Below are 27,934 nucleotides of genomic sequence, written 5' to 3'. Positions count from 1 at the left end.
GGGATCGACTCCCTCGACGATCTCCGCGGCCTGGACCCGCCCCCGCCGCCTGGCGCCAGGCCGCGGAGCGCCGATCGGCTCGATGAGCGGGGGCGCAGCTGCAGCGGAGCGGCCGACGCCGTGTCCGCGCCCACTGTGTTGCCCACCCCGCTTTCTTCCTCCGCTTCCCACTCCTTCCCCCGCCCACCCAGCGCTGCCCGCCCCCGAGAGCTGCCCGGAGCTCCCCGGGAGACTCAGGTACGGGCGCCCGCCTGGTCCCGACGGGAGGGGCTGATGTGCGGAGGAAGGAAACCGGGACGACGCCCCTGCCCCGCCGCTCCCAACGTCCGCGTCGAGCTGGGGACCGGCCTCGAGGGGCCGGGGAGGGAGCCCCGAGTGGGAAAAGGCTGGGGTCGGGCCGGAGGTGCCCTAGGAGGGACGACCGGAGCTGGGGTGTGTGGTGGGGGGCGGTTAAGGGAGAGAATGCAAATTGCAGGGTGTTCTGGGGAGATGGGAAGATTGGAGAGGAGTGGGTGGCAGCCGGGAACCTGAGTGGGTATCTTGGGGCAGAAAGGACTGGAGTGAGGAGCAGATGTCGGGGGACGTGGCCTGGTGCGACAGATGGGGTGGGGGGTTGAACGGAGCTGCTTGCTGGAGGGGATGGATTTGTTTCATTATTCAAAGGCTTGGGAGAGAGAGCGCCAACCCCGCTGCGTTTATAATGACCGGAAGGTGAGGTGAATCATTACACTTTGACAGGTTTTGGGAATAACATCTCCAGCCTGTGTCCATCCAAGTCACTTATTTCCGTGAAACTGCACCAGCCAAGACTGCTGAGATGAGAAATGAGGAAGAGGAGTCAGAAAGGGAACGGAGGCTGGGAAAAGGAAAGCCTCTGTTCGGATTCGAGCTTTTTGTGAAATGAAATACCAGGGGTTTTGGTTTGCTTGTTGTTTGCGTAAAACAAAAATGAAATCAACATTTACTAAACAACAGGTTAGAAGTTTATTACGTGTAAAGCCAGTGAATACAGAACGTACTATCTTTTCAAAACATACAAGAAATTGTAAACGTATAATGATGGCATAAGAAGCAAAGATGTGACACTTAAGTGTATTGGAGGTCTCCCTCCAGTGTTGAAATACATCATATAGGCTCTTATATTTACATATATATACCTAGACACAAACACCTGCATTCATATGTATTTTTTTGAGGGGGTATCTTAGGTAGAATATTTATAAATCTTAATATCTGAGCATGGTTTATTTCTACTAGTTGTTTGGTACAAATATCAGTTGCCCTGTTGTTCATTAAGCGCAGTTAATTAATCTGCCAGCTGCTTTGCTGATGGCTTTTATGTTTGTCAGACAGCGATTTCTTGCCTTCATAAAGCTGATCCCTGGATTACTGATCCGAGTTTGGGTTTGCTCGTAATGAAACTTGTATTAAATTTGTAGCTTTCCTGTATGTTTCACAAAGATGTTACGTAAGTCTGCCTGTTATCTGCTTTTGGATGTTGAGGCAGCCCGTTTGTGGAGTTTAAAATATAAATAAAATACGGGTATAATTAAAAGAAAAGCCCTTAATTATTCGGTTGCTTCCTTTGTTATCTGTTTTTTGATACATTCTGTAGCATTTCTGCATGAATGAATTATTCTGAAATCAAAGTATGGGGAATAAAATGGGTCAGTTGCCAGATGTATGTGACAGAAATGAAGAACTCTAGAGCTGTTACTTAGGTAGCAAGTATTTCGTTTTTGCTACAAATGATTAAGCTTCTGTTTTGGAAAAGCATTTTGAATCAAAGGAAAGTGTATCAATTTGTTTTGATGGGAAGTCAGCTTAAAATTTTACTTTATTTGGTTTATGAAACTGGACTCTTGGCTTTTTTTTTTTAAGTATATAGTATTAACCAACAAACTAATGTCTCATTATACTTAAAGTTCTTAGAGGTGTTTCTTCTTGTGGAAACAGAAAGAGGGCTACTAGGTTGTTACAGGGAAATGGTCTTCCTAGAACAGAACTGTGTAACCTGATAGACAGCTAATTGGATAAATATTAAAACTGATCAGGCACAGCCATTGATTAATTTATGCCTATGTTTCTGCTATTTCAATGAGTAGAGTGACTAACACTGTTAGTTACTTATCTTTACTAAACCTTAATTTTCTTAGTTTCCTAGTGCCTACTTCAAAAGAGTGATGTAAAGAGTAAGAGAAAATAGTGTGTAAATCACTGAGCACAGTGCCTAACACACAGTAAACCAGCCACTCAGTACATCTTAGCTAGTCTCATTCTTCATCCATCTTCTAGTCCAACATACTGAAAACTCATGTTTGCATATGTCAGCTTTTTCTCAAAAAAATGTTCAGTATGTTGCATATTCAGGTATTTTCCTGGAAAATCACAATGCATATTGGCATATAAAAAGCTGTGAGATTTTCTGTAGCAAAACCAAACCAAACCAAACTTGGCTTTGTTTAACCCAGTACTTACCAAACTTACCCCTTTTCTTGGAGCACCTAGGGCTGTGCTTTAAAACAGAACATTATAGTTTACAGAATGTTTTTGCATGTTTGTGGTAACCTGATTTGACCATCCAAACTCCATGCCGAAGCCTAGAAATCACCATTTTACAGATGAGGAAACGGAATCATTGTTTAAGCAACTCAGTAAAAGTGAGAGAGTTAGAAATGTTCTGCTGTCTGCTGACTCCACGTTAAAATCTTAAAGCAGCTGATTTCTCAATCTCAAGGGGACAGCCTCCTATTTTTCCTCCTCTCCTGTACAGTCTGCTCTTTCCTTTTATAAAAATGTCACTAATTTCCTCCACATGTTCTCTTCAGAAAGTTATCTCCGTTTTCTCATGTTTTTAACTCTTTCTTACATATTGAGCCCTAGCATGGAGGCCAGGATCACTGGAGTGGAGCAGGTGAGAGGGAGCAGTGGAAGTCAGGGAAGTGGAGGGGGACCCTAATTAGGGCTTTGTACACTGTTTTAAGCGCTTTAGCTTACACCCCACAGGCTCAAGTCTGATGAAATGAAATTTATTTTCTCTTTAAGGTGGTGAAAACTTATTCTACTGGGAAGTAGAAGAGTACTCCCTGATTTAAAAAAAAAATGCCTCCCAAGTTCAAGCGCCACCTAAATGATGACGATGTCACTGGTTCTGTGAAAAGTGAAAGGGTAAGTTCAGAATCCGAATCTTGAAAAAAGAGAGATTCAAAATACCTTTTCTTTCTTTTGTGAATAATTTGTTCTAGAAAAATCTAATGTTTGTAAATCCTATTTGTTTTCTTCATAGTAAACATTAAAAAGTATGTATTACGTAGATTGGGAACTCACCTGAATTCTACTTCCATTATTGACCAGATTTTAATCACAGCTTCTTTCTAGTCTTTCAAAGGGAATTTTGTACAAATACACAATAACTTATTCAGAACTCTGGAGCCAAATGTGGTTGGTGTTCCCCAGAATTTTTCAGATTTTACAAAGATAGTTAAGTGCACATTATACAACAGCCTTTTGAGGTCTAGAGCAGCATCTCCAAACATATTAATATTTCTCAGTGAAATGTCTGATTAGTCTAAGTATATAAAGTATATAAATAAATTCGCTAACATCAGTTCAGGTCCAATGGGTATTGGCTCCAAACTTACAAAATCTCTTGGTTTTCAGAATTTTGTAGACTTTGGAATTGCAGATAAAGGATTCTGGTCCTGCAGTTGCCTCAGAGTCCAGAGTAGCTTTTATATAATGTTCAATTTCTAGTTTATTCCAGAACATTCTATGTAGAAATCTTTCCCTATAAATCTAGAAATTATGCAGCATTTTTGGAAGACAACACTGATATGAATATTGCAGATAGGTTACTTTTAGAATAAGTAATCAATAAGTATTTATTGAGGGAAGGAATTAGAGCTGTTGTTTTTCATCCAGCAACCTCACTCCCTGTCTTCTTGCCATTCCTTCATTTGCTGATTCATGCAGCAAATATTTATTGACTACCTACTATGTGCAAGGCATCTTGCTAAAAACTGGAGGGCGCAGTCTCTGCCCTTAAAGAGAAATAGTCTGTTTGACCTTGTTTTATATTCTCCTTTTTTGCACAACCCCAGAACCACATGTTATACACCCTGTCCAGCATTACATGATTTATAAATAATACGGGAATCATTTGTCATCCCTTTATTCTAACTCTGCGGTTTTTGTTTTTGTTTTGCTTGAAGGGGCATAGAATCCACCAAGAGACTAATCACTGATAAACTTTTAAAAATAAGTTTTATGTATATACTCAACAATATAAGATACATGGTCTCAATCAGTTCTACTGAGACTACACCTGGGACACGCACTTTTTTTTTGGTGGGGAAGGCAAAATTTATTGAACTTGTCCAAATGGATTGGATTTATCATTTGTTTGATATCTTTTTTTTCATTCTAAATTTTTTTCTTTTTTTTTTTTTTATTGAAGTGTAGTCATTTACAATGTGTCAACTTCAGGTGTAGAGCATAATTTCCGAGTCATACATACACATACATATATTTATTTTCATACCTTTTTCATTAAGGTTATTACAAGATACTGAATATAGTTCCCTGTGCTAGACAGAAGAAATTTGTTTTTTTAATCTGTTTTTATATATAGTGGTTATCATTTGCAAATCTCAGACTCCCAGATCTATCCCTTCCCACCCCCATTCCCCTGGTAACCGAAAGATTGTTTACTATGTCTGCAAGTCTGTTTCTGTTTTGCAGATAAGTTCATTAGTAGAGCACTTAATTTTTACATTGCTGGTTGGATACTTCCACAATTTGTGGTAAAAATTGGATACTGGATACCAGAATTGAACAAAATTGGCTGTTTACAGACCTCTTTTTTTTGAATGTTTCATAAATCATGAAATTTGATAACAGATTGATTTTAATAATCTATAAATTACTTTTAAAAACTTCCAAAAGTTTTGTTCCTCCTTCCTATTACACTTTTATTAATAATGACTTCATTGAGATATAATTCACATGCCTTACAATTCACTCATTAAAGTGTACAATTCAGTGGATATTAGTATTTAGTATTTCGTACATAATTGTGCAGCTGGGGGACCAGGTGGGTAAAGCTCAGTGGTAGAGCACATGCTTCACCTGCTTAAGGTCCCAGGTTCAATCCCCAGTACCTCCATTAAAAAAAAAAAAAAAATATATATATATATATATATATATACACACACACACACACACACATAAAAATATGTAAATATATATATATAAAGGAATTGTGCAGCCATCACAATCAATTATAGGACACTTTTTATCATTCCAAAAAGAAACTCTGTACTTTTTAGCAATCATCCCCATTCTCCTTATCCCTTCAGCCCTGGGCAACCATAAATCTATACATTTGTCTACTCTGGACATTTTATATAAATGGGAGCATACAATATGTTGTCTTTTATAAATGGCTTCTTAGCATAATGCTTTCAGAGTTCGTCCATGTTGTAGTATGTTTCAGTACTTCATTTTTATTGCTGAATAATATTCCATTATATGGATATACCATTCATCAATTGATGGACATTTGGGGTTGTTTCCGCTTTTTGGCAATTATGAATACCACTGCTGTGAACATTCACATTCAAGTTTTTGTGTGAACGTATATTTTCATTTCTCTGGGGTAAATAACTAGGAGTAGAATTGCTGGGTATTATAGTAACTCTATGTTCAAACTTTTGAAGAATTGCCAAACTGTTTTCCAAAGTGGCTGCAGAACTTTTACATCCCTGCCTGGCAGTGTATGAGGGTTCTGATTTCTCCACATTTCTCCTCACCAACACTTGTTATTATTTGCCTAATGGGTGTGAAGTGGTATCTCATTGTGTCCCATTACCCTTTTTTGATATTGTATCCTGAGGACTCATGTTTGTTCAATGAATGGGTATAAAGACACTGGTTTTCATGTGTGTTTCTCATTGTATAACTATAATAAACACACTTTATCTTTAGTATCCTCATCCTCTAAGGCAAACTGTATCATAAATGTAATGATTGTTACTTATTACTTAGAATAGCATTCAAGAATTATTTGTTGAAGGAATTAATATGTCTCCCTGAATATTGTTGACTTTGAACATCTTTTCATGTGGTCATTGGCCATTTCTTTTTTTGTTGGGGATTGTGTATTACTGTCTTTTGATGATTTTTCTCTAATGTGTCTCTTTCTTACTGGTTTGTCATAGCTCTTTACATAACAGAGATATCAGACTTTTGGTCTGAGAGTATGTTGCAGATTTTTTTACAGTCTGTTACTTGCCATTTAACCTTGTATATGATGTTTTACATTCTTTATGTTTTAAATTTTTACGTAATCAAATTCATGAATCTTTTTCTTTAGAGCTTCTGGGGTTGTTATGTGACTTAGGAATAACTTACCCATCTTAAGAGTTAAATATTTATTTTGCATATTTTCACTCTTGTGATTTCATAAATAAATGCATTTAAGGTCACATTTTCCTTTAAGTACTGTTGTGACCATACTCTACAGATTTTGTTTTGTAATGTTCCAGTGTCATTGATTCTAAATAGTCTGTTAAATTTTCATTTACATTTTAACATGCTGTTAGAAGAGTGTTTTAAAATTTTCTTTTATTTGTTTTAACTTCCATTGCCTTATGCCCAGAGAATATACCTGTGTAATTTCTAGTTTGGGGAATTTACTAAATTCTTTTATGGTTTTTTAATTTCTTTGATACTTGAAAATGACATTTGCTGAGTACAAAGACCTAGGTTACTTATTTTTTCTCTTCTTGGTTTCTCCATCTCTGAAGGAGATGTTAAGTCTTTCCTATGATTTTGAATGTATTTGTTTTGTATATTTTGGGCAGCTTTGCTTTATATATTTTTAAGCTATATTGTTATATACAAACATTCACTGCTGTTAAGTTTTAGTGGGTTGTACATTTTGTCATTGTAAAATCTTATTTGATATTTAACGCTTTTGTCTTAAAATTTCTCTTTATGTTACTTTTGCTAATTCTAACATTCTTTTTGTTAGAATTTGCTAATATATCTTTTTCACCTCTTTCTCATACTTCTGCCTCTCTTTTTAAAGAACTCTTGTGGGGAGGGTATAGCTCAGTGGTAGAGTGCTTGCTAAGCATGCATGAGATTCTGGGTTCAATCCTCAGTACCTCCGCTAAAATAAATAAATAAACCTAGTTGCCTGCACCCCCAAAAAAAGATGGATGCAAAGAATTCTTATGATTATGTTTGATGCACATGATCAATCCATACCGATCTTTTCAAGATCCCTGATTTAATCATATCTGTGAAGTCTTCTACCATGCAAGGAAACACAGTCAAGGATTTTAGGGATTAGGACCTGGATATCTTTGGGAAGCCATTATTCTGCCTACAAGTTGTATACTATTTTGAGTTGTTGTATGTTGAAAAGGTCTGATTTTTGCTCTTCGTTAGCCTCCTTTTGAAACTTTATATCCCCTTTTTGGGGAGAGGGTGAGACCTTCATTTTAAGGAAAATAGTTGTATTTTATAAGGTAAAAGTATAAGGTTCTTTTTGTTTGGAAGTTCAAATATGTGTAGAGGGCTCCTTGTGGACTGAGGTGCTAGAAGGTGGATGGTGCCAGTTATTAAGCCCTTGTCTCCCAGCTCCAAACCTACCTTCTGTACTCTTCTCTCTGATGCTGGAGGTGGACTCTGCAGCTACAATTTTTCTTCTTCGCCTGCTGGCTCCCTCTTAGGTTCTGCCAATAGAGACTGGAAGCCAGGAGGGAGGAGAAGGGACTTGCTCCTTCCTGAGAGCCTGCATTCCTTACTCCCATGCCAGCCTTGGTGACCTCTCTACCTGTGGTCAATCAGAAGATTCTGGTATTATTATTTTCTTAGAAAGTCTGCAAATGTGGTTCCATATCTCTTAGTTTCCAATGCAGCACATGTAGTTACTCTCCCCTCTGTCTGGAAGTTTGGAGTTAAGACATTTTACCAGGATAGAACTTGTTTCATTACTCCCCGCTGGAAGTTTGTAAGCCCCTCTGAATCTGAAAACTCAAGTCTTTTTCTTTTTTTGACAGAGAAATCTTTTAGAAGATGATTCAGATGAAGAAGAGGACTTTTTTCTGTAAGTTATTTTTACAGCTTTATTGAGGTGTTAACTGACATACAATAAAATACATACAAAGTGTGCAATATGAGTTTTGACATATGCACTATATACCTGTGAAGTCATCACCAAGATAAAGTAATGAACATGGCCGGCACCTCAAAAGTTTCCTCATACCCCTTGGTATCTATCATTCTCCTAGTCCCCAGGCAACCACTGACCTACTTTCTATCACTATAGCCCATATTTTCTGGAACTTTCTTGGAAGTGGCTGCTTTTCTCACTGGCTTCCTTCACTCTGCATAATTATTTTTACATTCATCCACGCTGTCTCATGTATCAATAGTTTGTTCCATTTTATTTCTTTTTTTCAAACTATTGAATGATACATTTTACTTGCTTATTTTTAATTTTTTGTCAAGGAGGGGGAAAGTAATTAGGTTTATTTATTTATTTTTGGAGGAGGTACTAGGGATTGAACCCAGGACCTCGTGCATGCTAAGCATGTGCTCTACCACTTGAGCTATACCTGCCTCCCCTTTTTATTTCTGAGTAGTAGTCCATTGTATGAACATACTGCACTTCATTCATCCATTCACTATTTGATGGATATTTGGGGTGTTTCTAGTTTTTAGCTATTATGAATAAAGTTGCTATAAACATTTGTGTATAGGTTTTATGTGGACATTTGCTTTCATTTGTCTTGAGTAAACACTTAGGAGTAGAATGGCTGGTGTATGTTTACAGCTCTTTTCCAAAGTGGTGTACCATTTATTTGCACCAGCATTGTATGGGAGTTCTAGTTGTTCCAAATCCTCATCAGCATTATGTATCATTTTAGCCATTCTTGTAGGTGTGTAGTGGTATCTCAGTATGGTTTTAATTTGTATTTCCCTAATTATAAATTATGCTGAACATCTTTTTTGTGCATATTTGCCATCCTCATATCTTTGATGAAGTACATATTAAAATTTTTTGCCCATTCTAAATTTGTTCTTACCAAGTTGTGAAAGTTTTTTATATATTCACAAGTTCTGTGTCAGATATGTGTTCTACATTTTGACATTCATCCATTCTGTCTCGTATCAATAGTTTGTTTCTTTTTATTTCTTTTTTTAAAACCATTGACTGATACATTTTATTTGTTTATTTTAAAATTTTTTTGAGGGGGGCAAGTAATTGGTTTATTTATTTATTTTTGGAGGATAAAAAATTTAATAAATTGATTTCATCAAAATCAAAACTTTGATCTTCAAAAGATACAGTTATAAAAATGAAAAGATTAATTAAATAATGCTGTATGTCTTCCAAAGGGCCTGAGGACAAAACCAGCATACTCGTTCAAGATGCAGCTCCCACACACTGCGGTTCTGTCTGTGTTTGAAAGGGAGACAAAGCAAATAAAATTTCTGAAATAATTTTAAAAAATTAATCAACACCCATGTTTATAGTAGGATTATTCACAGTAGCCAAAAGGTGAAAGCAACCCAAGTGTCCATCAACAGACGAATGGACAAAATATGGTATATACAGACAATGGAATAGTACTCAGTCTTAAAAAGAAGGGAAATTCTGACACATGCTACAACATGGGTGAACCTTGAAGACATTATACTAAGTGAAAGAAGCTAGCCACATAAGAATAAATTTTATGTGATTCTTCCTAGATGAGGTACCTAGAGTAGTCAACTTCATAGAGACACAAAGTCAAATGGAGGTTGCCAGGGACTGGGAGGAGGGTGAAATGGGGAGGTGGTCTTTAATTGGTACAGAACCTATTCTTTTTTGTGTTTTGTGGTTTAAATCTTATTCTCTATCATAAGAAGAATGACAATTACTTAAAATATCCTAAAGTTTTCATTTCCAGAAAATTATAAATGGGTTAGTTTAAATGATACAACTCTCAACTTTAATGGAGAAATAATAATGTGAGAAATGTTAATATTTTGTACAATCTTACATTTCCCTTTAGCTGTCTTGGTGAGCTTAGGATGAGTAGTCAAAAAACATACTTGAAAAAATTCAGTGTTTTGCATAGACATTTCTCTATATCCATCCCTGACAATCATCATTTCATTATAGCCTAAATTCAAGATAAATTGTACTTCTAGTGTTCTATAATTGAGCATAAAACTATTCATAGTCACTGACACTTTAGTTGTTATATTTCAGAGTTTAATGATTAGAACTACCTGTATATAACAGAATTATACAAAAAAAAATGATAGCGTTCAGAAGAATTAAGTTAATTGTGAGGACCAGCAGTAAGTGCCAATGAAGTACAGACATGATTATATACCATTCCGTTCCAGCAATACCAGTAAAATGTGATTCCTTATGATAAATAACTGATCCGTGTTTAGAATTCAACTTGTGTGTGCTTTCTGTTTTGGGATTTGTTTTAATGCTCTCATTATTAATATGCACTTGGTGTTTTGTTTTCAGAAGGGGACCATCTGGACCCAGATTTGGACCTAGAAATGATAAAATTAAGCAGTAAGTTTGTGAGATACTCACTTGTTTAAATGATTATCATATTTCTGTGTGGACCAGGGGTTGACAGACTACCTACCCGCCCATGAGCCAAATGGCGCTGCCACCTGTTTTTGTAAATAAAGTTTTATTGGAACACAGCCATTCCTGTTATCTGTGGCTGTTTTTAAACTGCAGTGGCAGACTTGAGTAGTTGTGACAGACTTTCTGGCCCACAAAATGTAAACTCTCTATTATCTATCTGGCCCTTTATAGAAAAAAATTGCTGAGCCTTGATGTACACTGAATATTACTACTACGTTGTAAAAACACAGTCATCTTTTTATTTGCACAAAGCTACCTCTTGTAGCTAAGGAAATGCAATTCCTGGTTGTTTTTCCTAATCTGATTACGTATATCAAATCCATTTATTTAGCATAATCTCAAGGTCTGTTTTGGTTTTAAATCTATAGCTTGATTCACATATTTTCAGTGTAATAAGAGTAATATAATAGATTTAGTTTTGTGACCAGAATTTGTTCACATTTATGACATATTCTAACCCATTTATTGACCTAAGTTTTATGGCTAATTAATTTTCAGTTTAATGCTTTTGCTGTGTCCGTTGTTGGTGGTAGATGGTGGATAGTGCTGTCGTGAATGTATCTAATGTTAGGAGCATATGAGTCCTGGCAAGAAGGGAGGAGGAATGAATGAAGCAGTGAAATAGCACTGGACTCTGACTGAGCTATAAAGACTGGCCATGGAAGATAAACTGAGTGGCTTGGGTTCATGACCGAACTCGGTAGTCAGCACCCAAGTTCTTGGATGTAGACGGCGCATAGTGGGAAGAGTGCTGTGCGGGGTACCCAGTGATTCCTGAGATATTGGGATTTCATCAGGTAGCTGTTGGTGTGAAGAAACAGGTCCGCACCTCGCCTAATCCTGGCCAATGGATTCTGTAATTAATACAGAACTAAGGTACCAGCAAATTGGTTTGAGTCCTAAACAGTATGTTTTCATTTTCTATTGCTGCATAACAAGTGACCCTGAACCTCTCAGCCTAAAACAACACACATTCATCATCTCACATTTTCCTTGGTCGGGGGGTTCGGTCACTGCTTAGGTGAGTCCTCTGTGCAGGGTCTCACAAGCCTGAAATCAAGGTGTTGCCAGGGCTTCAATCTCATTTGAAGCTCCCGGCCATGCTCAGGTCATTGTTGACAGAATTCACCTCCTTGCAGATGTAGAGCCCAGGGTGCTGGCTTCTACAGGGCCAGCAGAAGAGAATGTCTGCTGCTTCAAGCCTCTGGTTCGGCCAGTAGGGATACAATGAGCCACTTGGATTTAGACCACTTTTTACTTATGCAGATTGTAAACGGAAGGGTAGCCCAAAGTGCCAGCTCCCTGGGTGCTTGTCCTGCACACCAGAAATGATACCGAAATAGGAGAGTCCAGGTGGCTGCAGTTTGAGTAGTGGGGTACGCTGTTCCAAAGGAACCAATTCTAGACTGCAGCAAAGTGGTTTTATAGGCTGCAGATAAACCCTGCCAAAAGCCTTGTATGTCATCAGAAGCTGGGGGGGGGGGGAGTGAAAAAAAAAACTGTCTCAGGACAGTCAGCTAGGGGACAGAGAGAGGTGAGTGGGAGATGGCCTCACCAGGCACTCATCCTCTTGTTTTTCGGGGGGACCACAGAGTGTTCAAAGTTGCGAGGATGCCATAGCAGAGCCGTTCCCCTACTCTGACCCAGAGTGACTTCAGTATCCACCCACATATGTACCTATCGGAGAGGAGGACTCCACTGATGACACACCTGTTTTTTTCCTGCCAAGATGCTTTGTTTCCTATCTGATACCCTTCTGCAAAGTGAGCCTGGTACTAAGTATGGCCTAGTGAGTCTTCTGAGTATGATTTTCCAGCTGAACCCCAAAGCCAGTGCCAGTTGTACAGAGTGGGCGTTGCAGAATATACGTTTGTGTAAGTGCCAAGCACACATACACGTGAATAGGTATACGTGCATGTTAAGTTATCACAATAACTTTGGTGATCACAGAATTTTAGAACAGTAAGGGATTGTTGAGTAAGTACAGTGGTTCCCACTCTAGAGCTGAAGGCTTGTCAGACTGACTTAGAAGGTAATCAGTCATCAGGATACACAAATTAAACCTTGTTGGCACAGCCTCATGAATGCTTATCTAACCAGGGCATGACTCGAGCATGTGCCCAAGATGGTGGAGCACAACCTGCCACACCCATAGACAAATCCCTGGCATTAGTTTAGTAACTAAAATTGCTAGCACTGATGAGTTTCTTTAAGGTGTGTTATCACCACTTAATGCATAATATATAACTTGACTGTGGATCAGCAGCATTGTTGCTTGCTTTGAATCTGACTGTCATGTTGATAACAATCCCACAAAAAATACCTAATGTCACTTTTTAAAAAATTGAAGTATAGTTGATTTACAATGTTGTATTAGTTTCAGGTGTACAGCAAAGTGATTCAGATATATATAGATAGATAGATAGATATATGCAAAATATTCTCTGATATAAATCTTAGCAATGTTCTCCTAGGGCAGTCTACCCAGGCAATAGAAATAAGAGCAAAAATAAACAAATGGGACCTAATTAAACTCATAAGCTTTTGCACAGCAAAGGAAACCATAAGCAAAACAAAATGACAACCTATGGAATGGGAAAAAATATTTGCAAATGATGTGACTGACAAAGGCTTGATTTCCAGAATATATAAACAGCTCATACAACTTAATTACAACAACAACAAAAAAAAAAACCAATTCAAAAATGGGCAGAAGACCTAAGCAAGCAATTCTCCAATGAAGAGAATATCTAATTCTAATTATTAACACTAACACTAATTATCAGAGAAAGGCAAATCAAAACTACAATGAAGTATCATCTCACACCAGTCAGAATGGCCATCACTCAAAAGTCCATGAACAATAAATGCTGGAGACAGTGTGGAGAAAAGGGAACCCTCCTACACTGTTAGTGGGAATGTAGTTTGGTGCAGCCATTATGGAAAAGAGTATGGAGATTCCACAAAAAACTGAAAATAGACTTACCATGATCCAGGAATCCCACTTCTGGATATATATCCAGAGGGAACTGTAATTCGAAAAGGTACATGGACCCCAATGTTCATAGCAGTACTGTATACAATAGCCAAGACATGGAAGCAACCTAAATGTCCATCGACATATGACCGGATAAAGAAGTTGTGGTATATGTATACAGTGGAATACTACTCAGCCATAAAAAATAAAATCATGCCATTGGCAGCAACATGGATGAGCCTAGAGATCAGATTGTCATTCTAAGTGGAGTAAGCCAGAAAGAGAAAGAAAAATACCATATGGTATTACTCATATGTGGAATCTAAAAAAAAAAGGGAAAGAGAAAAAAAGGACACTATGAACTCATCTACAAAACAGACTTGCAGACATAGTGAATAATCTTTTGGTTACTGGGGAATGGGGATGGGAAGGGATAAATTTGGGAGTTTGAGATTTACAAATGTTAGCCACTATATATAAAAATAGATTTAAAAAAAGTTTCTTCTGTATAGCACAGGAACTATGTTCAATATCTCATAATAACCTTTAATGAAAATGAATATATGTATCTATACACATGACTGGGACATTGTGCTGCACACCAGAAATTGACACATTGTAACTGATTATACTTCAACTTACAAAATATGTATATATTCTTTTTCATATTCTTTTCCATTATAGGTTATTGCAAGATACTGAATATAGTTCCCTGTGCTATACTGTAGGTCCTTTTAATGGGTTCTTTGGTATTCCAATGTTTCACTTTTTAGGGAAGATCTTAGGGGAAAGATTTTAAATACTCACATGCCTATGTAAAGTTTATGATTCTCTTTAGAATATTTCCATTGATTTTAACTTAATAGCATTATTAATGCCACTCTAGTGAATTGTAGACATTCTCTGGCAGGGGTAGGAAATCTCCTAACTATAGTCTTGGTCCAACCAAGGAATGTTGGTCCCCAAGGAATGTTCCATAATGAACAGCAACGTGTGTGTGTGTGTGTGTGTCTGTGTGTGTGTCTGTGTATGTACACGTACACATAGATAGAGTTGCAAAAATACAACCTAACTTTAAAACTTATTTTGTCGACAGTACCTAAATAGGCCACAAGATGGGGGTGTTAAATAAATATTTTCTTTATAAAATAAGGGATGAGTGTGTGTTGCAGAGCATGATTTTTTTTTCCCCTTAATGGAAGAACAGTGACATTCAACATATGCTAAGCGTTAGGAACTGTGCTAAGTGTTTAAAAAACACTGTCATCTAATTCTCACAAGGGGAAGATTATCAGCTTCATTTTAAAGGTGAGAAAGTATGAGGCTCAAAGAGGCTTGCCAAGTGACTTGCAAAGTCACATGCTCAGTAAGCGGTAAGGCTGGACCGCAAGCCCAGATCTGTCAGCGTACGGAGCCTGGCCTCTGTACCCTACACACGGCTTCCCAGTAGTGGTGATAATCAGAATAGAGCCCTCTCAGGAACACAAGTGCTGTCAGACTCTAAGGAGGATGTAAGACAGTGTTAAAATGTCTTCTTTCTGCATGTCTTTATCCTATTTTCCTGGGTATGTTCTCTTTCATGTCCTTTGTTCTACCACATGATTCTTTAACTGGAAATGATGTAAATCTCCACTCCCTTACAAAACTTGCTTTTCCTTTGAGTTCTTAGTTTTCTATTTCAGCTAATAGCCATCATCAACATCCACTCAGCTGCTCAAGTTGTAAATCTGCAAGTCCTCTACCCTTTTCTTGCCAGAACTCCTTTACCCATACGCAGCTAATCACTTGATTCCTGAAATATCCCCTCCTCTTATTCCTTTAGCCTAGAACTTTCCCACCATCTGTCAGCTTCTTTACACAATTCACTCTTAACCCCTCAAACTCAGCACCAGAATCTCGATGCCGTCTCTGGTCCGGGCTGGATTCACCTAGGCTTCACAACTGATCCCTTGGGCTTCCTTCCTTCCATTAGAGCACTTAACACATGGTGGTGTCATCCTGGCTACCAGCCTTCCCCATCAGACTGTAATCTTGATAAGGACCAGGCTCATGATGTTCACATCGGTATCCTCAGTGAATAGCATAATAAGAACTCCTTAATAGGCACATGAAAAAATGCTCAATATCACTAATTATCAGAGAAATGCAAATCAAAACTACAATGAGGTATCACCTCACACCAGTCAGAATGGCCATCATTCAAAAATCCACAAATGAAAAATGCTGGAGAGGCTGTGGAGAAAGGGGAACCCTCCTACACTGCTGGTGGGAATGCAGTTTGGTGCAGCCACTGTGGAAAACAGTATGGAGATTCCTCAAAAGACTAGGAATAGACTTACCGTATGACCCAGGAATCCCACTCCTGGGCTTATATCCAGAAGGAATCCTACTTCAGGATGACACCTTCACCCCAATGTTCATAGCAGCATTATTTACAATAGCCAAGACGTGGAAACAGCCTAAATGTCCATCAACGGATGACTGGATAAAGGAGATGTGGTATATTTATACAATGGAATACTACTCAGCCATAAAAACCGACAACATAACGCCATTTGCAGCAACATGGATGCTCCTGGAGAATGTCATTCTAAGTCAAGTAAGCCAGAAAGAGAAAGAAAAATACCATATGAGATCACTCATACGTGGAATCTAAAAAAAAAACAAAACAAAACAAAACCCAAAGCATAAATACAAAACAGAAATAGACTCACAGACATAGAATATAAACTTATGGTGACCAAGGGGTCAGTGGGAAGGAAGAAATAGACTGGCATTTCAAAATTGTAGAATAGATAAACAAGATTATACTGTATAGCACAGGGAAATATGTACAAGATCTTATGGTAGCTCACAGAGAAAAAAAAGTGACAATGAATATATATATATGTTCATGTATTAAATATGCTCTACACTGGAATTTGACACAACATTGTAAAATGATTATAAATCAATAAAAAATGTTTATAAATAAATAAATAAATATTTTTGAGTGAATGAAGTACTTAATTCAGATCAGAAAATATTTGTTGAATGCCTGTTTTCTACCAGGCATATATCACATGACCTGGGAAACAGATGAGTGGGACAATCTCTGTTTTAAAGACATTTATCTTATAATAATAAGGACAAGGCCAACCTAAAGTATAAACAAATCAAAGTATTATAACTGCTATGAAAATGTATAAAACTGTGGGGAAATATGTCTTCACTTGTTTTTTTAAGAATTATCCTTTATATTAAAATAAATAAGTAGATAATTTTCTCTGTCTTTTTTCTATAGAAGTTGGGTTCTAGGCATGAAAGTATCTTGAAATACAGAAGCACAGTCACGAGATTTTTCTCCATCCTAAAATTGAATGAGGGTTATTCAGTAGCTGGATTAAGAGTGTTATACCAGTGGTTAGCAATATGTGAAGGAGAAAGTAACAATAATTTATTAATCACTTGGTAGAAAAATTAAAATGTTGGGTGATTTCCATTGGCCATAGAGATTTATTACATGTGTGTCATGTTGAGGTTAATACCCCTAGGTTTATGATAATCTAGTGAGAATTAATCTGGAATTTTATGAGTTGTGTTCCAATTAATCTGCCTATATCCATGGAGTCTTTTGTTTGTAGGGATTCTGGAACCATAACTGTTTCTTTAATTATTTTGTTTTTATTTTAAAATCACATGTACTATAGGTATATTATTCATAACAGCTCTACTCTGATCATGTGTAGGAGCTGCAGCACATTCTGTCCATTTCCACCCTGCTGTGCCTACTTTAGACTACTGTCATCTCTTCCCTGTGATGAAAAATAATGACCTGGGAATTTCAGGACTGGCCCTTGAGGAGCCATAGCTCTGCTTCCATTATAGTTAAATGGAGACCTCCACCTTGACTGCTTTGTATCTGTTTCTGAAGTAGCTGGATATGCTTTGCAAGATTTATACCCAAATTCACTTACTCAACAGATACATATTGAGTGCATCCTCTACCCCAAGCAGTGTTGCAGGTACTGGGGCTACAAAAGTGAACAAAATAGACAAGATCTCTGCATTTGTTGAACTTACCTTCTAGTGGGGAGAGGCAGGAAATAAGAATGTAAATAAATAAGTAGTTTCACTTTGTGTTAAATGATGTAAATAGTATAAAGCCATGGAATAGAGACAGGCTGTTAAACAACTCTAAAGATTAATGCAGCACATTCATTGCACTTTCAAACATAAGTTCCATGAGAGCTGGAATTATTGTCTCTTTGTTTGTTCTCTTGGGTTTGTTCAGATTGTTTTCCTAGTGCCTACAATAGTACATAATAAAGTCTTAGTATTTATTGAATAAATGGATGAATTGCTAAAGTATTTCTGCCGTTGCTCTTGTATAAGACTTTACATCTTTAGCTCTCTGCTTAGGAGTTACAAGACATCTTAGGGTTTCAGGGGCTCTTTCAGGTCTGTTTGGGCAGAAGAGAGTTCTGCATGTCCCAGCTTGGTTGTGCTTCAGTTTTAAATCCTTCAATAGAATATTGTGTGGGAGGCACAGAACTGTAGGAAGCCATGGTGAGCCCTGAAGCCTGTGTGTGGATAATCAATGGGCGTACATAATGCTTTTAATATGGGAGGGAGGTGACTATCATCAAACATAGTAATTGCTGCTTGAATCTGAGAATATGTCTTCTGAACCCATCTACGTCTAAACGGGCCTTCATTTTGTTTTTAAAATGATATGGAAGGGTTAGAACTCTTTTTCAAAATTACACATGTCCATCCCTCACTCCCAACTCACTAGATTAGTTTGGGAAGTAGTATATAGAGTAGAAGGCAATGAGAAGATGTGTATTGTGAAGTTTTAAAAAAACTTCCTCGGTTATAATTGATAAACTGATACACTTCCCCAATTAGAAAGAACAATTGCATATCCCTATTTATTTAAAACATATATGTATATGTATACTTAATATTTATATAGTTGTTAGTAACCCATTTTAGGCAGTTTTTACATTTTAGATAGTTTTTGAGTTATAAGAGCCGTAAGTTCACTTTATTTCTCCTTTTAAATATTTCACTGGCATGATTTATTTCATAAACTAATTTAAGGTAACATTTTATCTAATGATTGAAGCAACAGAGGGAAACTGGACACTTAAAGTAATTAGACATTTCTGGTTTTGTACTCTGGAGGTTACTCCTGAATGTGAGTAGGCAGCTGAGAACCAATTATTGAATGTTTGAATTTAGATTAAATCTTCATTGAACAATCTGAAATTTGGTTAGAACAGACCCTCATCACCTAATATAAAGGAGAAAATCGTACTTTCATTTTGAAGAACAACAGAAAATGCTTCCTCTTTGCTCCCTCCTGTGCGCTTCAAAACCCTTCCCAGGTTTTGCTGTCTTAAGCCCTGTTTAAGAGGAAGCCAAGGAGCCATGAAGAGTTACACCCATTGAGCATTCCTTACCTTTCCATTTTGGAAACTGAGTGTTTTTCGTAGGTTTCTAACGTACCTGGGCAAACTCCTTTGTTAGCCTTAGTGCGTGAACTGTATGTAGAGCAAAGGCAGGTTGTAGCTGTTTCTATGTGATGCCTCAGTGACCTGTTGAAAAAAAACTGACATGGATTATTTAGTCAAGCTATTTGACTAAACCCTGTAGTTACTGAGCATTGTGGCAGTACATTTAATCTGCAGAAACAGGGCTAAAAATAAACTGTCTTTAAGTTAAATACTACTTTTCATTTGTATCATGTTGTCTTTAATTGCCTGAGTACTCAAGCCCACAAATGGAAGGAGCGTTGCTGCAAGCATTGAACTTAAACATTTTATAGTCAAATAATTCCGAGACTTGCTACTTTCTGTCATGTCTAATGAAAGTTTCAAAAATTGTAAAATTCTCAAAAGAAGAATACGTTACTTGTTCATCTTCTTTTTTAAACTAGTGTTCAGAATCAGGTGGATGAAGTTATTGACGTCATGCAAGAAAATATCACAAAGGTAATTGAAAGAGGGGAGAGACTAGATGAGCTACAGGACAAATCAGGTACAGATGCTTCATCTATTTCTTGATATTATTAATCTGTGTTTTGATAGTTTACCTCTTCTCCCATTTTTCTAACCTAAGTTTAGGAATCTTGACTTGACAGAAAATGACACTTGGTTGTTAACTTGATGATTTTCATGTTTTAACTTGAGCTTCCTTTACTTTGAGTCATCTTACTGTTGTATTATTCTTTAATTGATCAGTTGAGAATGGAAAAATTAAAAATCCATTGTTAAAGAGCTAGAGTATTTCTTTCTTTTGTCCTGTTATGTTGTTGTGCCTTGTAGTTCTCCCAGTCTCAAGGAGGATAGGTCTAATCACTTCTTTCCAACACTTATTTCAAACTTATCCAGTGTTTTCACCTTGTGCTTTCTCTGGTGATTTAGTCCCTGTTCTTTACTGACAGATGTTCGTCTCTGTACTTGTACCAGTTCCTGGCACTTATTAGGCACTCATGTATCGTTTAAATGATGAATGACTGAATGAATATCTCATTAATCCTTGACAGACTTGTTTAACCCCAAAGTTTTCTTAACCACTTTTAAAATTCATGTTGTTTTGCTTCCAAATCAGTCACTTTTGGTATCTTGTAAGAATCTAGCCTTCTCAACGTGTAAATTTTTTTCTATAGATGTGCCAAGTATTTGATTTTTAAATAGTATTTTCTGCTAGAATTCATAAGTTTATTGAAAGCATCAAGGCCCTGGGAAGACTTCTCTTACTCTTACTGTAAAATTGGATTGAGTAAACTGACCTGCAGCCACTTTTTGCTTTTTGGTTTTTTTTAGAATACAGAATGCCACAGTATGTGGGTGGAGGAAAGGGAAGATGTTGTTTTCATGCTTAAAAGGGATAAACTCATAGAAATAGGAATTAATATTTTCTTGTCTTTGTGTGACTAGATAAAAGAATCCTGTTATGTCGTTTAATACTTCTCTCCATCCTCTATATGATATAGAAAGCTTATCGGATAATGCAACTGCTTTTAGCAACAGATCCAAACAACTTCGAAGGCAAATGTGGTGGCGTGGATGCAAAGTAAGTAACTCAGAAGGTGCTGGATAGGTTGGTCAGAGTATTCAGTGGTACTAAAAGACATGACGAGAAAGGTGTCTCTAGATTATAAAGTCTGTGAGGGCAGGGACTACAACTGTCTTGCTTATTATTACATCTTCTGAACCTGGGACATGGTGGGAACTCAGTAAATATTTGTTGAATTAATGCCTTTTGGGACAGAAATAACTAAAGGAATCAGGAATGCCTAAAAGGATGTTTTCATGGATTTCTTCATAGAGAGTAGTCCACATTTTATTAATAATTTAGCTACTTCTAAACTTATCTTGTAAGAAATATTAACTGATAATTTATTATTAGTATCTTTTTGGAGCAACGTGTAGCATTACATAGAGATAGTTAAAAGACGGAATGCAAAGGGGAAGAGTACAGTTTAGTGGTAGAGTATGGTTAGCATGCAACAGGGTCCTGGGTTCAATCCCCAGTACCTCCATTAAAAAATAATAATTAATTAATAATTAATAAATAAACAAACCTAATCCCCCAAAAAAGTTATTAAAAAAAAAAAGAATGCAAGCTAGAGAAAAATACAATTTTCTATTGAAAAGGGGAAGAAAAACAAAAGCAGTGTATACGTCAGAATCCATTTGTCAAATAGCACTAAAAACTATCCCACTTTCCTTCATTATTCCAGAGAAATAAGATATAAAAGAAAAATTTATAACAAGGAAGAAAATGAGAATCATTATATGCTAATATAGTCCTGCAAAACACCTTATAGAAATGAATTTACCTCTTAAATCAAGTATGGCTACTAATCATTAAACAGAAAAATTTCTCTTTAGATTTTATAGCAAATTTCATGTCATATGAGCAGATCTTTTCTTTTTCATCCTGATTCTGTATATCTTTTTTTTTTTTTTTTTTTGGCTTTTTTGAAAATCTTAGACATAACTCATTGTTCTTAGTCTCTCATTTTCAAATTTAGCAGTAACTTTCAAAACTTGATGTTGACATACACTAAAGATTTCTTCCAAGCATTGCCTGGGATTTACTTAGTTTTGTCTGTTTGCCTGTTGAACCCTCTTACTTTCAGAAATAGAACTTAGGGAAAGAAACACGTTTCATTGCTCCCCTTCTCTAGAATTTAAATTTTCTGTTTAATACATAGATTTTCTATTCTGCAGACTAGTTTGGAAGAACGAAAGGCCCATGAGCCATTCACCTCCTCTCCTGATACATACCCATGACCCATTCATCTGGCCATTAAAAAAAAATAATGTGCATTTGGCCTAGCTTTTTTTTAGCCATATCTAAAGATTTTCATTTTGTACTTTATGGGGTTCAGATCAAAGAAATGGTATGCTTTTAAGGGGGAAAAATACTGAATTTAAAATTTTATTTTTAAATAGTCTCTGTATCACTACCACTTTCTGGATTATCTTCATCATGAGAATTCAGGAAGGGCCAAGGAAAGGGATGTAAGGGCAGAAAACACATCAGAGGGTGCCAGTGGCTGAGGGCGGAGGGGTGGAAGATTGACTACAGCAGGGCATGAGGGGGCTTTTTGGAGTGATGAAAATGCCTTACGTTTAACTATGGTGGTGGTGGTTGACAACTATATGTTTGTCAGAAGCTTCAAACTGATCTTCAAAAGGGCGAATTTTATTCTGTGTAAAGTATATCTCAATAAACCTGACTTTAAAAATGAGTAAGTGAACCATATTATCCAGTGGCAGGGGAGGGAGGATCACTGGCACCTCTCAAGTATCTAGAAGGCTCGAAGCCCTTACATGTTTAATGAGAAACAGATTTTTGTCCATGTCATTTGGAATGAGAGAGCTTTGGACATGCATGAACACATTACTGCCATTTTCGGTTGTAAACATTTCCTGGCCAGTGTTAGATGCTCCTTTTATGGAGGTGTTTTAAAATTGATACTTATATTTCTTTCCATTTAAACCTTCTAAATGTTAAGCCTAGCACAAATTAATATATATTTTCAGTAAAGTTGAAAAACTTGTGAAATTCCAAGTTACTTTTAGAAATGTTTACTGATTAAAAGATGCAAATCTTCTGTATATTCTCTGAATCACTTTGTCACTAAAGTACTTTAGTTTATAGTAAAATGTGCACCCAGATACCTACTGAAAATGCACCTCCTATATCCATCTGATCTGAGTCAAACAGACTCAGAAAACTGCGGGTTTTTTTGGTTATCATTATTAATTTTAATAGGCACATATGTTTAATATGCAAATCTTCCATGTATTCTCTTAGTCTCTTTACTCTTGTCATGAATGTAATGCCCCTAAAATGTCACCAGTAGTTTTATTTTAGAAACATTTCATTAGCTACTGCCTAGTTGCTATTTGTGATACTCATCAGAATGTTTCATGTGTTTATAATAATTGGGTATCTTTTTTCTGAATGAGCCATCTTTGATTAATTATCTGCAGAAATGTTTGATGAAAATAAAACTTTCATTTGAATTCATCAGGAAAATCAAATCAATTTATAATTTATGCATTTTAGGATTAAATGAGGAATATGACAGTTTTAGAGAGAGACGTGATGTGGGCCTAAAACATTAAGCAGCTAAGGACCAATTTTTAGATTTCTCCTCTCAGCTGTGAGAATGACGCACAGCATGCTCTCAGGCAAGTTATTTATTAAATGAAGTTGCTCATGAAGAACCTAAATTGTATGTCTCAAAATGGAGATTAAAAATGCCAAGAAGAAAGTAAGAGGAGCAAAAACTAACAATTCTCATGCACTTTGAGAATAAGTGCTATAAGAATGCTGCCTTACACTGTGTATATTGAACCATTTGTATCGGATGCCAGTGTTATTCATCATGTCCTGAAGCTTTTGCACAGAGTTCCTTTGAAATATTCTTTTCCTGGTCTTACATTAGGAATAAGCCTGAGAAATCATAGATGAAAAAGTCCAGGCCTATGAGGGCTTTGATTATTACAGCTTACTGTGTAGCCTTGAATAATAAAATCTAGGCAAGCAAAACCCCTCAAATTTGGGGAATTCTGATGATTTACAAAAAGATGCAAATAGCTAGCAAATTAATATGAAATAAAATTTGGACACCTTTCAAGGGATGAGCCTGTCCATTGATGAGTTAGTATAATATAGTAAATGGTACAACAGATTGACTTGTTAGTAAAATCAAGACTAACGTTAATCTTTCTTACGCCTTTTTGTGTTGTAGATAAAAGCCCTCATGGCTTTGGTTGCTGTTATCCTTTTATTAGTGATTATCAGTAAGTATTTCCTGGGTTATTAATTTTGAGGGGTATCATGTGTTTCGAAGTTTATTTAAATTTCCTTTTTTATTTTCAGTTGACCCAGTATGTATGACTAATGTCAGGATTGAATAATGACCTCTGACCCTAGTCAGGAGCTTTTACCTAGAATCTAAATAGATCTCTGAAAATGCCCTTAAATTGTATGTAAAATTTGATGTGAAAATGCATGTGTACGTTTTTTATGGTGAGAAGGTATCTTTTATCAGATTCTCAGAGAACCCCTGTCCTACTCTCCACCCCATCCCCCACAGTGCAGGGCTGAGTGATTTGTTTGAGGCCAGATATGGCTACTGCTGTGCTCAGGACCATAACACCCATTTTCCATGGTTAACTTCCATGTATGGCAGCTTGCATTTCATGATATTGTGTTTGAAGGAAAATCCAGGTAAATTCTCCAGATGATTTGGATGTGAGCTTCATTTCAGTCATTAAAGGATAACTCTTTCCCTTCCCTTTTTCCTTATTATTTTTAAAGTCAGATTATTAAAAAAAAATTTTTATTGTCACTTATTTATAATATTGTTAGTTTTAGGTTTACAGCAAAGTGATTCAGTTATATATACATTTTTTTTCAGATTATTTTCCATTTTTAGGTTATTATAAGATATTAAATATAGTTCTTTGTGCTATATACAGTAAATCCTTGTTGCTTATCTATTTTATGTACAGTAGTTTGTATCTGTTAATCTAATTTATCCCCCACCCGCTTCCTTTTCCCCTTCGGTAACCATAAGTTTTTTTTCTATGTCTGTGAGTCCGTTTCTGCAGTTTTGTAGGTAGATTCATTTGTATTACTTTTTAGATTCCACATGCAAGTGATACCATATTTGTCTTTCTCTGGTCAAATCATTTTTAGTATCTCCTTTTTTCCAAAGCTTCTTTATATTTATAGGGATTTTTAATAAGATTTGGAAACCCTTTGAAAAATTCCATGTGATAAACATTCTTTTCTGTTTAAGAAGAGTTATTACAAAGAAGTAGTCAACCTCATTATTTGTGGACTCACCTGCTAGCTAACACTGACTTGTTACTTGGTACTTGAGGTGCTTTCTGCATCACCGGCAGGTGTGTTCAGAGAAGTGGAAACTTGGAGTCTCTTGCTGCGTGTGCTCCCAGCTGATGTCTAATGAGGCCATGCTCTGCCTTCTAGTTTCATCTCTCATAAAGTAAACAGGTGGCCTTCAAAGTCTGTTTAGTGCATTTCTCACTTTTGTGCATTTTGTTGATGATTTTAGTGTTTAAAATGGCCCCAGGTGTACTGGTACTGAAGTGCTGTCTAGAGTTGCCGAGCACAGGAAGGCTGTGATGTGCCCTATGGAGGAAATACGTGTGTTAGAAAAACTTCGTTCAGACATGAGTTCAATGTTAGTGAATCAACAATGTGTATTAAATAGGTGTCTCCATATAGAAGAAGTACATGTAAAACAAGGTTATATGTTGATTGGTTGTCAAAAATGTTATAGCCAGAGGCTCGGAGTGGTGACTTTACAGAGCTACTCCAAGTACCAAGAATCGACTGTATGGAATGTTGAATAGCAGAAAGAAAATAAAAGTCAACTGTTACCTTACTGCACAGAGGTAGCTACTGTTACTGTAACTACTGTGTATACGTAAAGTCTTTTCCTATTAGTATATAAACATGTTAGATCATATAGATTCTTTATAATAAATACATTGTAAGTATTTCCTTGTGTTAAATATTTTAAAAATATTTTAGCCACCTTATGCTATGGTTATACCATAATCTGTTTGATCAAAATGACATTAGGTTGTTTTATGATATCTTTGCTTCTCCACTCTCATTTATTATTTGTCATTTCAGATAAAAGTTCAGTCCTCATTACCTATTTCCAAAACGGACACAGCTACATTTAGGAATATTTTTTCTAACATAGCATGTGAATCTGATTTTGATATGTTTCTTTTTCATTTTTTTCTTTTGCAGTTCTTTTAGTTGTGAAATACCGTACTTGATTTGGTGACAGATCTTCAGTAAACAAAATCTGGGACAATAATAAAAGATTGCTGCATAATTTAAATGAAACCCATGTATATAACTTTCAGAGCTTCTTTTTCAAGAAATTAAGAGGCAAGTATCACTTCAAATTGGAGCATTGAGAATGTCCAGTTATCTTCTTCCCTTCTAACAAGATGTGCTTTTAATAATTATGTTTAAGGCAAAGATAATCAGCCTCGATTCTGCCATATTTCAAGGGTCTAATTTGAAACTAGATACTTGCCAGTTCATTATCTGTGTATATAGTTAAACACTGATAACGATATTCCATACTGTTATTTTAATGGCATAAGGACTTGCATTTATTGCATCCAGGTGGGAGTCAGGCTGGTGGTCAGGAAGCCTCTGTAGAGTACCACGTCATTATGCTGAAAGACATACAGAACCATCCTGTCAACATTTGCAAGATTCTGCTATTACAATTGCTTTGCAAGCAATTTCCACACATTTATGGGTGTAACAAAAGCTCAATGTTGTAAATGTTGCTGCCTTCTTCTATAACTAAAAACATTCCAGTAAACCTATTTTTGACTGTATAAGGGAATGTGTGGTAATTTTTTGGCATTTGGGTTATGAAAATGGGAAATTTAAGCAGTGCAAAAAGCATAGCATGGCGCCATAAAACTGGAGATAGTAAAATGATTGGAGAGCATCATTGGAGTATTTGAAAATGGCCAACATGAAGCTACAAATTATAGCCCAGTCTGTTTTCAGTTAGCCTCCAGTAAGGAGGGGTCGGTCCTACTGTGAAATCCATAGGTAGCTTGTTTCCTTACTTACTTTTTATTAATAGCTTTCCTATTTAATTTTAAGTAGCCTTTTTACCGGAAATGCTAAAAGTAGCAAAATCCTCTCCTTAGAGGTTGCTATTTTTGCCTTGCCTGGTTATCTCCTGGGAGATGGATGTTTCACACTCAAGTGTCAAGTTAGCCAACAGTAATGACTCTAAAGTCAGGAGCCTGGGTGCAGAGGTCACCATTCATCTCAGTCTGTTTTAAAACAGTGACAAGTGCAGTTAACTTTAAAATGTGCCAAACTGCTTGGATTGTTTAAACAAGTGAAAACACATAGTCTAATGTGTGTGAGGAGGAAGTTTTATAATAAAACTGGAGGTTCTGCAGAAACTTGGGTACATGGACATCTTCACAATGTATATAGAACTGGAAATTTGAAGTAGGGTGAATAGAAAATACCAGTATTTAAATAGGAAAAATGGATGATTCCTTTAGGGTTTATTTCTTTGGTCATTTTATTTCAAAATGTATGAAGCATAGAATTTTTTGTTTGTTTTTTAGTTCAACAGGATTAGTACTAAGATGCAAAAATGTTCTGTTTAGAATGGAAAGAAATTTGAAGGGAGAAAGCAGATTAAGAGGTACTCAAGATACCTGCAAGCTGTGAAGATCTAAATATAATTGCAAAATATTATAGTCCACTAAGAACATTTAAAAAGAGATCAAGGTCTTACGTACTACAGGGTGTTCTCTCTGCTCTCTCCACCCTTTGTAAATGTTAATTAATGTAAATAACATAATAAATACCAAGTCCTTTGATAGAAGAGGATACCCAGGGAAATGAACATTTTTAGAATTTCAGTAGCTAATGTATAGTTGAGGAATAGAAATGTTCTACCAAGAAGACAAAATCAGCCCTAAGACATGTACATGTGTCTTTTACTTGGGATTGGAACTAGACTCACCAGTAGTTAATCTTCCAGTTGTTGGTGTAGAAATCTCACTTCTGCATATCGTCTATCAGTGAGGATGATTATTTCTCAAAAAGAATCCACATTTCCAATGTTTCTTTAATGAAGTATGCTGCTTTTAAAGAAATATTAAAAAAAAAGATAACGTTTTAAAAAATTTTAACTGTGAAAAAATAAAGGAAATATTTATATGACAATATCA

General features: G+C 36.5%; 1 protein-coding gene across 5 annotated transcripts; it reads left to right on the top strand.

Moving 5' to 3' along the window:
• The first annotated feature begins 84 nt into the window (after positions 1-84).
• Positions 85-27,934, top strand: VAMP4 (vesicle associated membrane protein 4). Of its 5 annotated transcripts, XM_045517898.2 has the most exons (9): positions 94-237; positions 739-975; positions 3,046-3,168; positions 8,070-8,116; positions 10,544-10,594; positions 19,576-19,676; positions 20,635-20,714; positions 23,914-23,965; positions 25,076-26,043. In XM_045517898.2, the coding sequence occupies exons 3-9, from the start codon at positions 3,103-3,105 to the stop codon at positions 25,135-25,137; spliced, it is 459 nt and encodes a 152-aa protein (XP_045373854.1). In that variant the 5' UTR covers positions 94-237; positions 739-975; positions 3,046-3,102; the 3' UTR covers positions 25,138-26,043. The 5 variants fall into 5 exon arrangements, with proteins under 5 accessions (XP_045373851.1, XP_010955073.1, XP_045373854.1 ...); XM_045517895.2 differs by lacking the exon at positions 739-975 and having other exon boundaries at positions 85-237; XM_010956771.3 differs by lacking the exon at positions 739-975 and having other exon boundaries at positions 92-237; positions 25,956-27,934.

The sequence above is a fragment of the Camelus bactrianus genome, chromosome 21 (assembly GCF_048773025.1).
Source record: "Camelus bactrianus isolate YW-2024 breed Bactrian camel chromosome 21, ASM4877302v1, whole genome shotgun sequence".
In the NCBI taxonomy this organism is placed as follows: domain Eukaryota; kingdom Metazoa; phylum Chordata; class Mammalia; order Artiodactyla; family Camelidae; genus Camelus; species Camelus bactrianus.
Note: the sequence above shows the minus strand (reverse complement) of the source record. Positions and strands in the feature narration are given on the sequence as shown.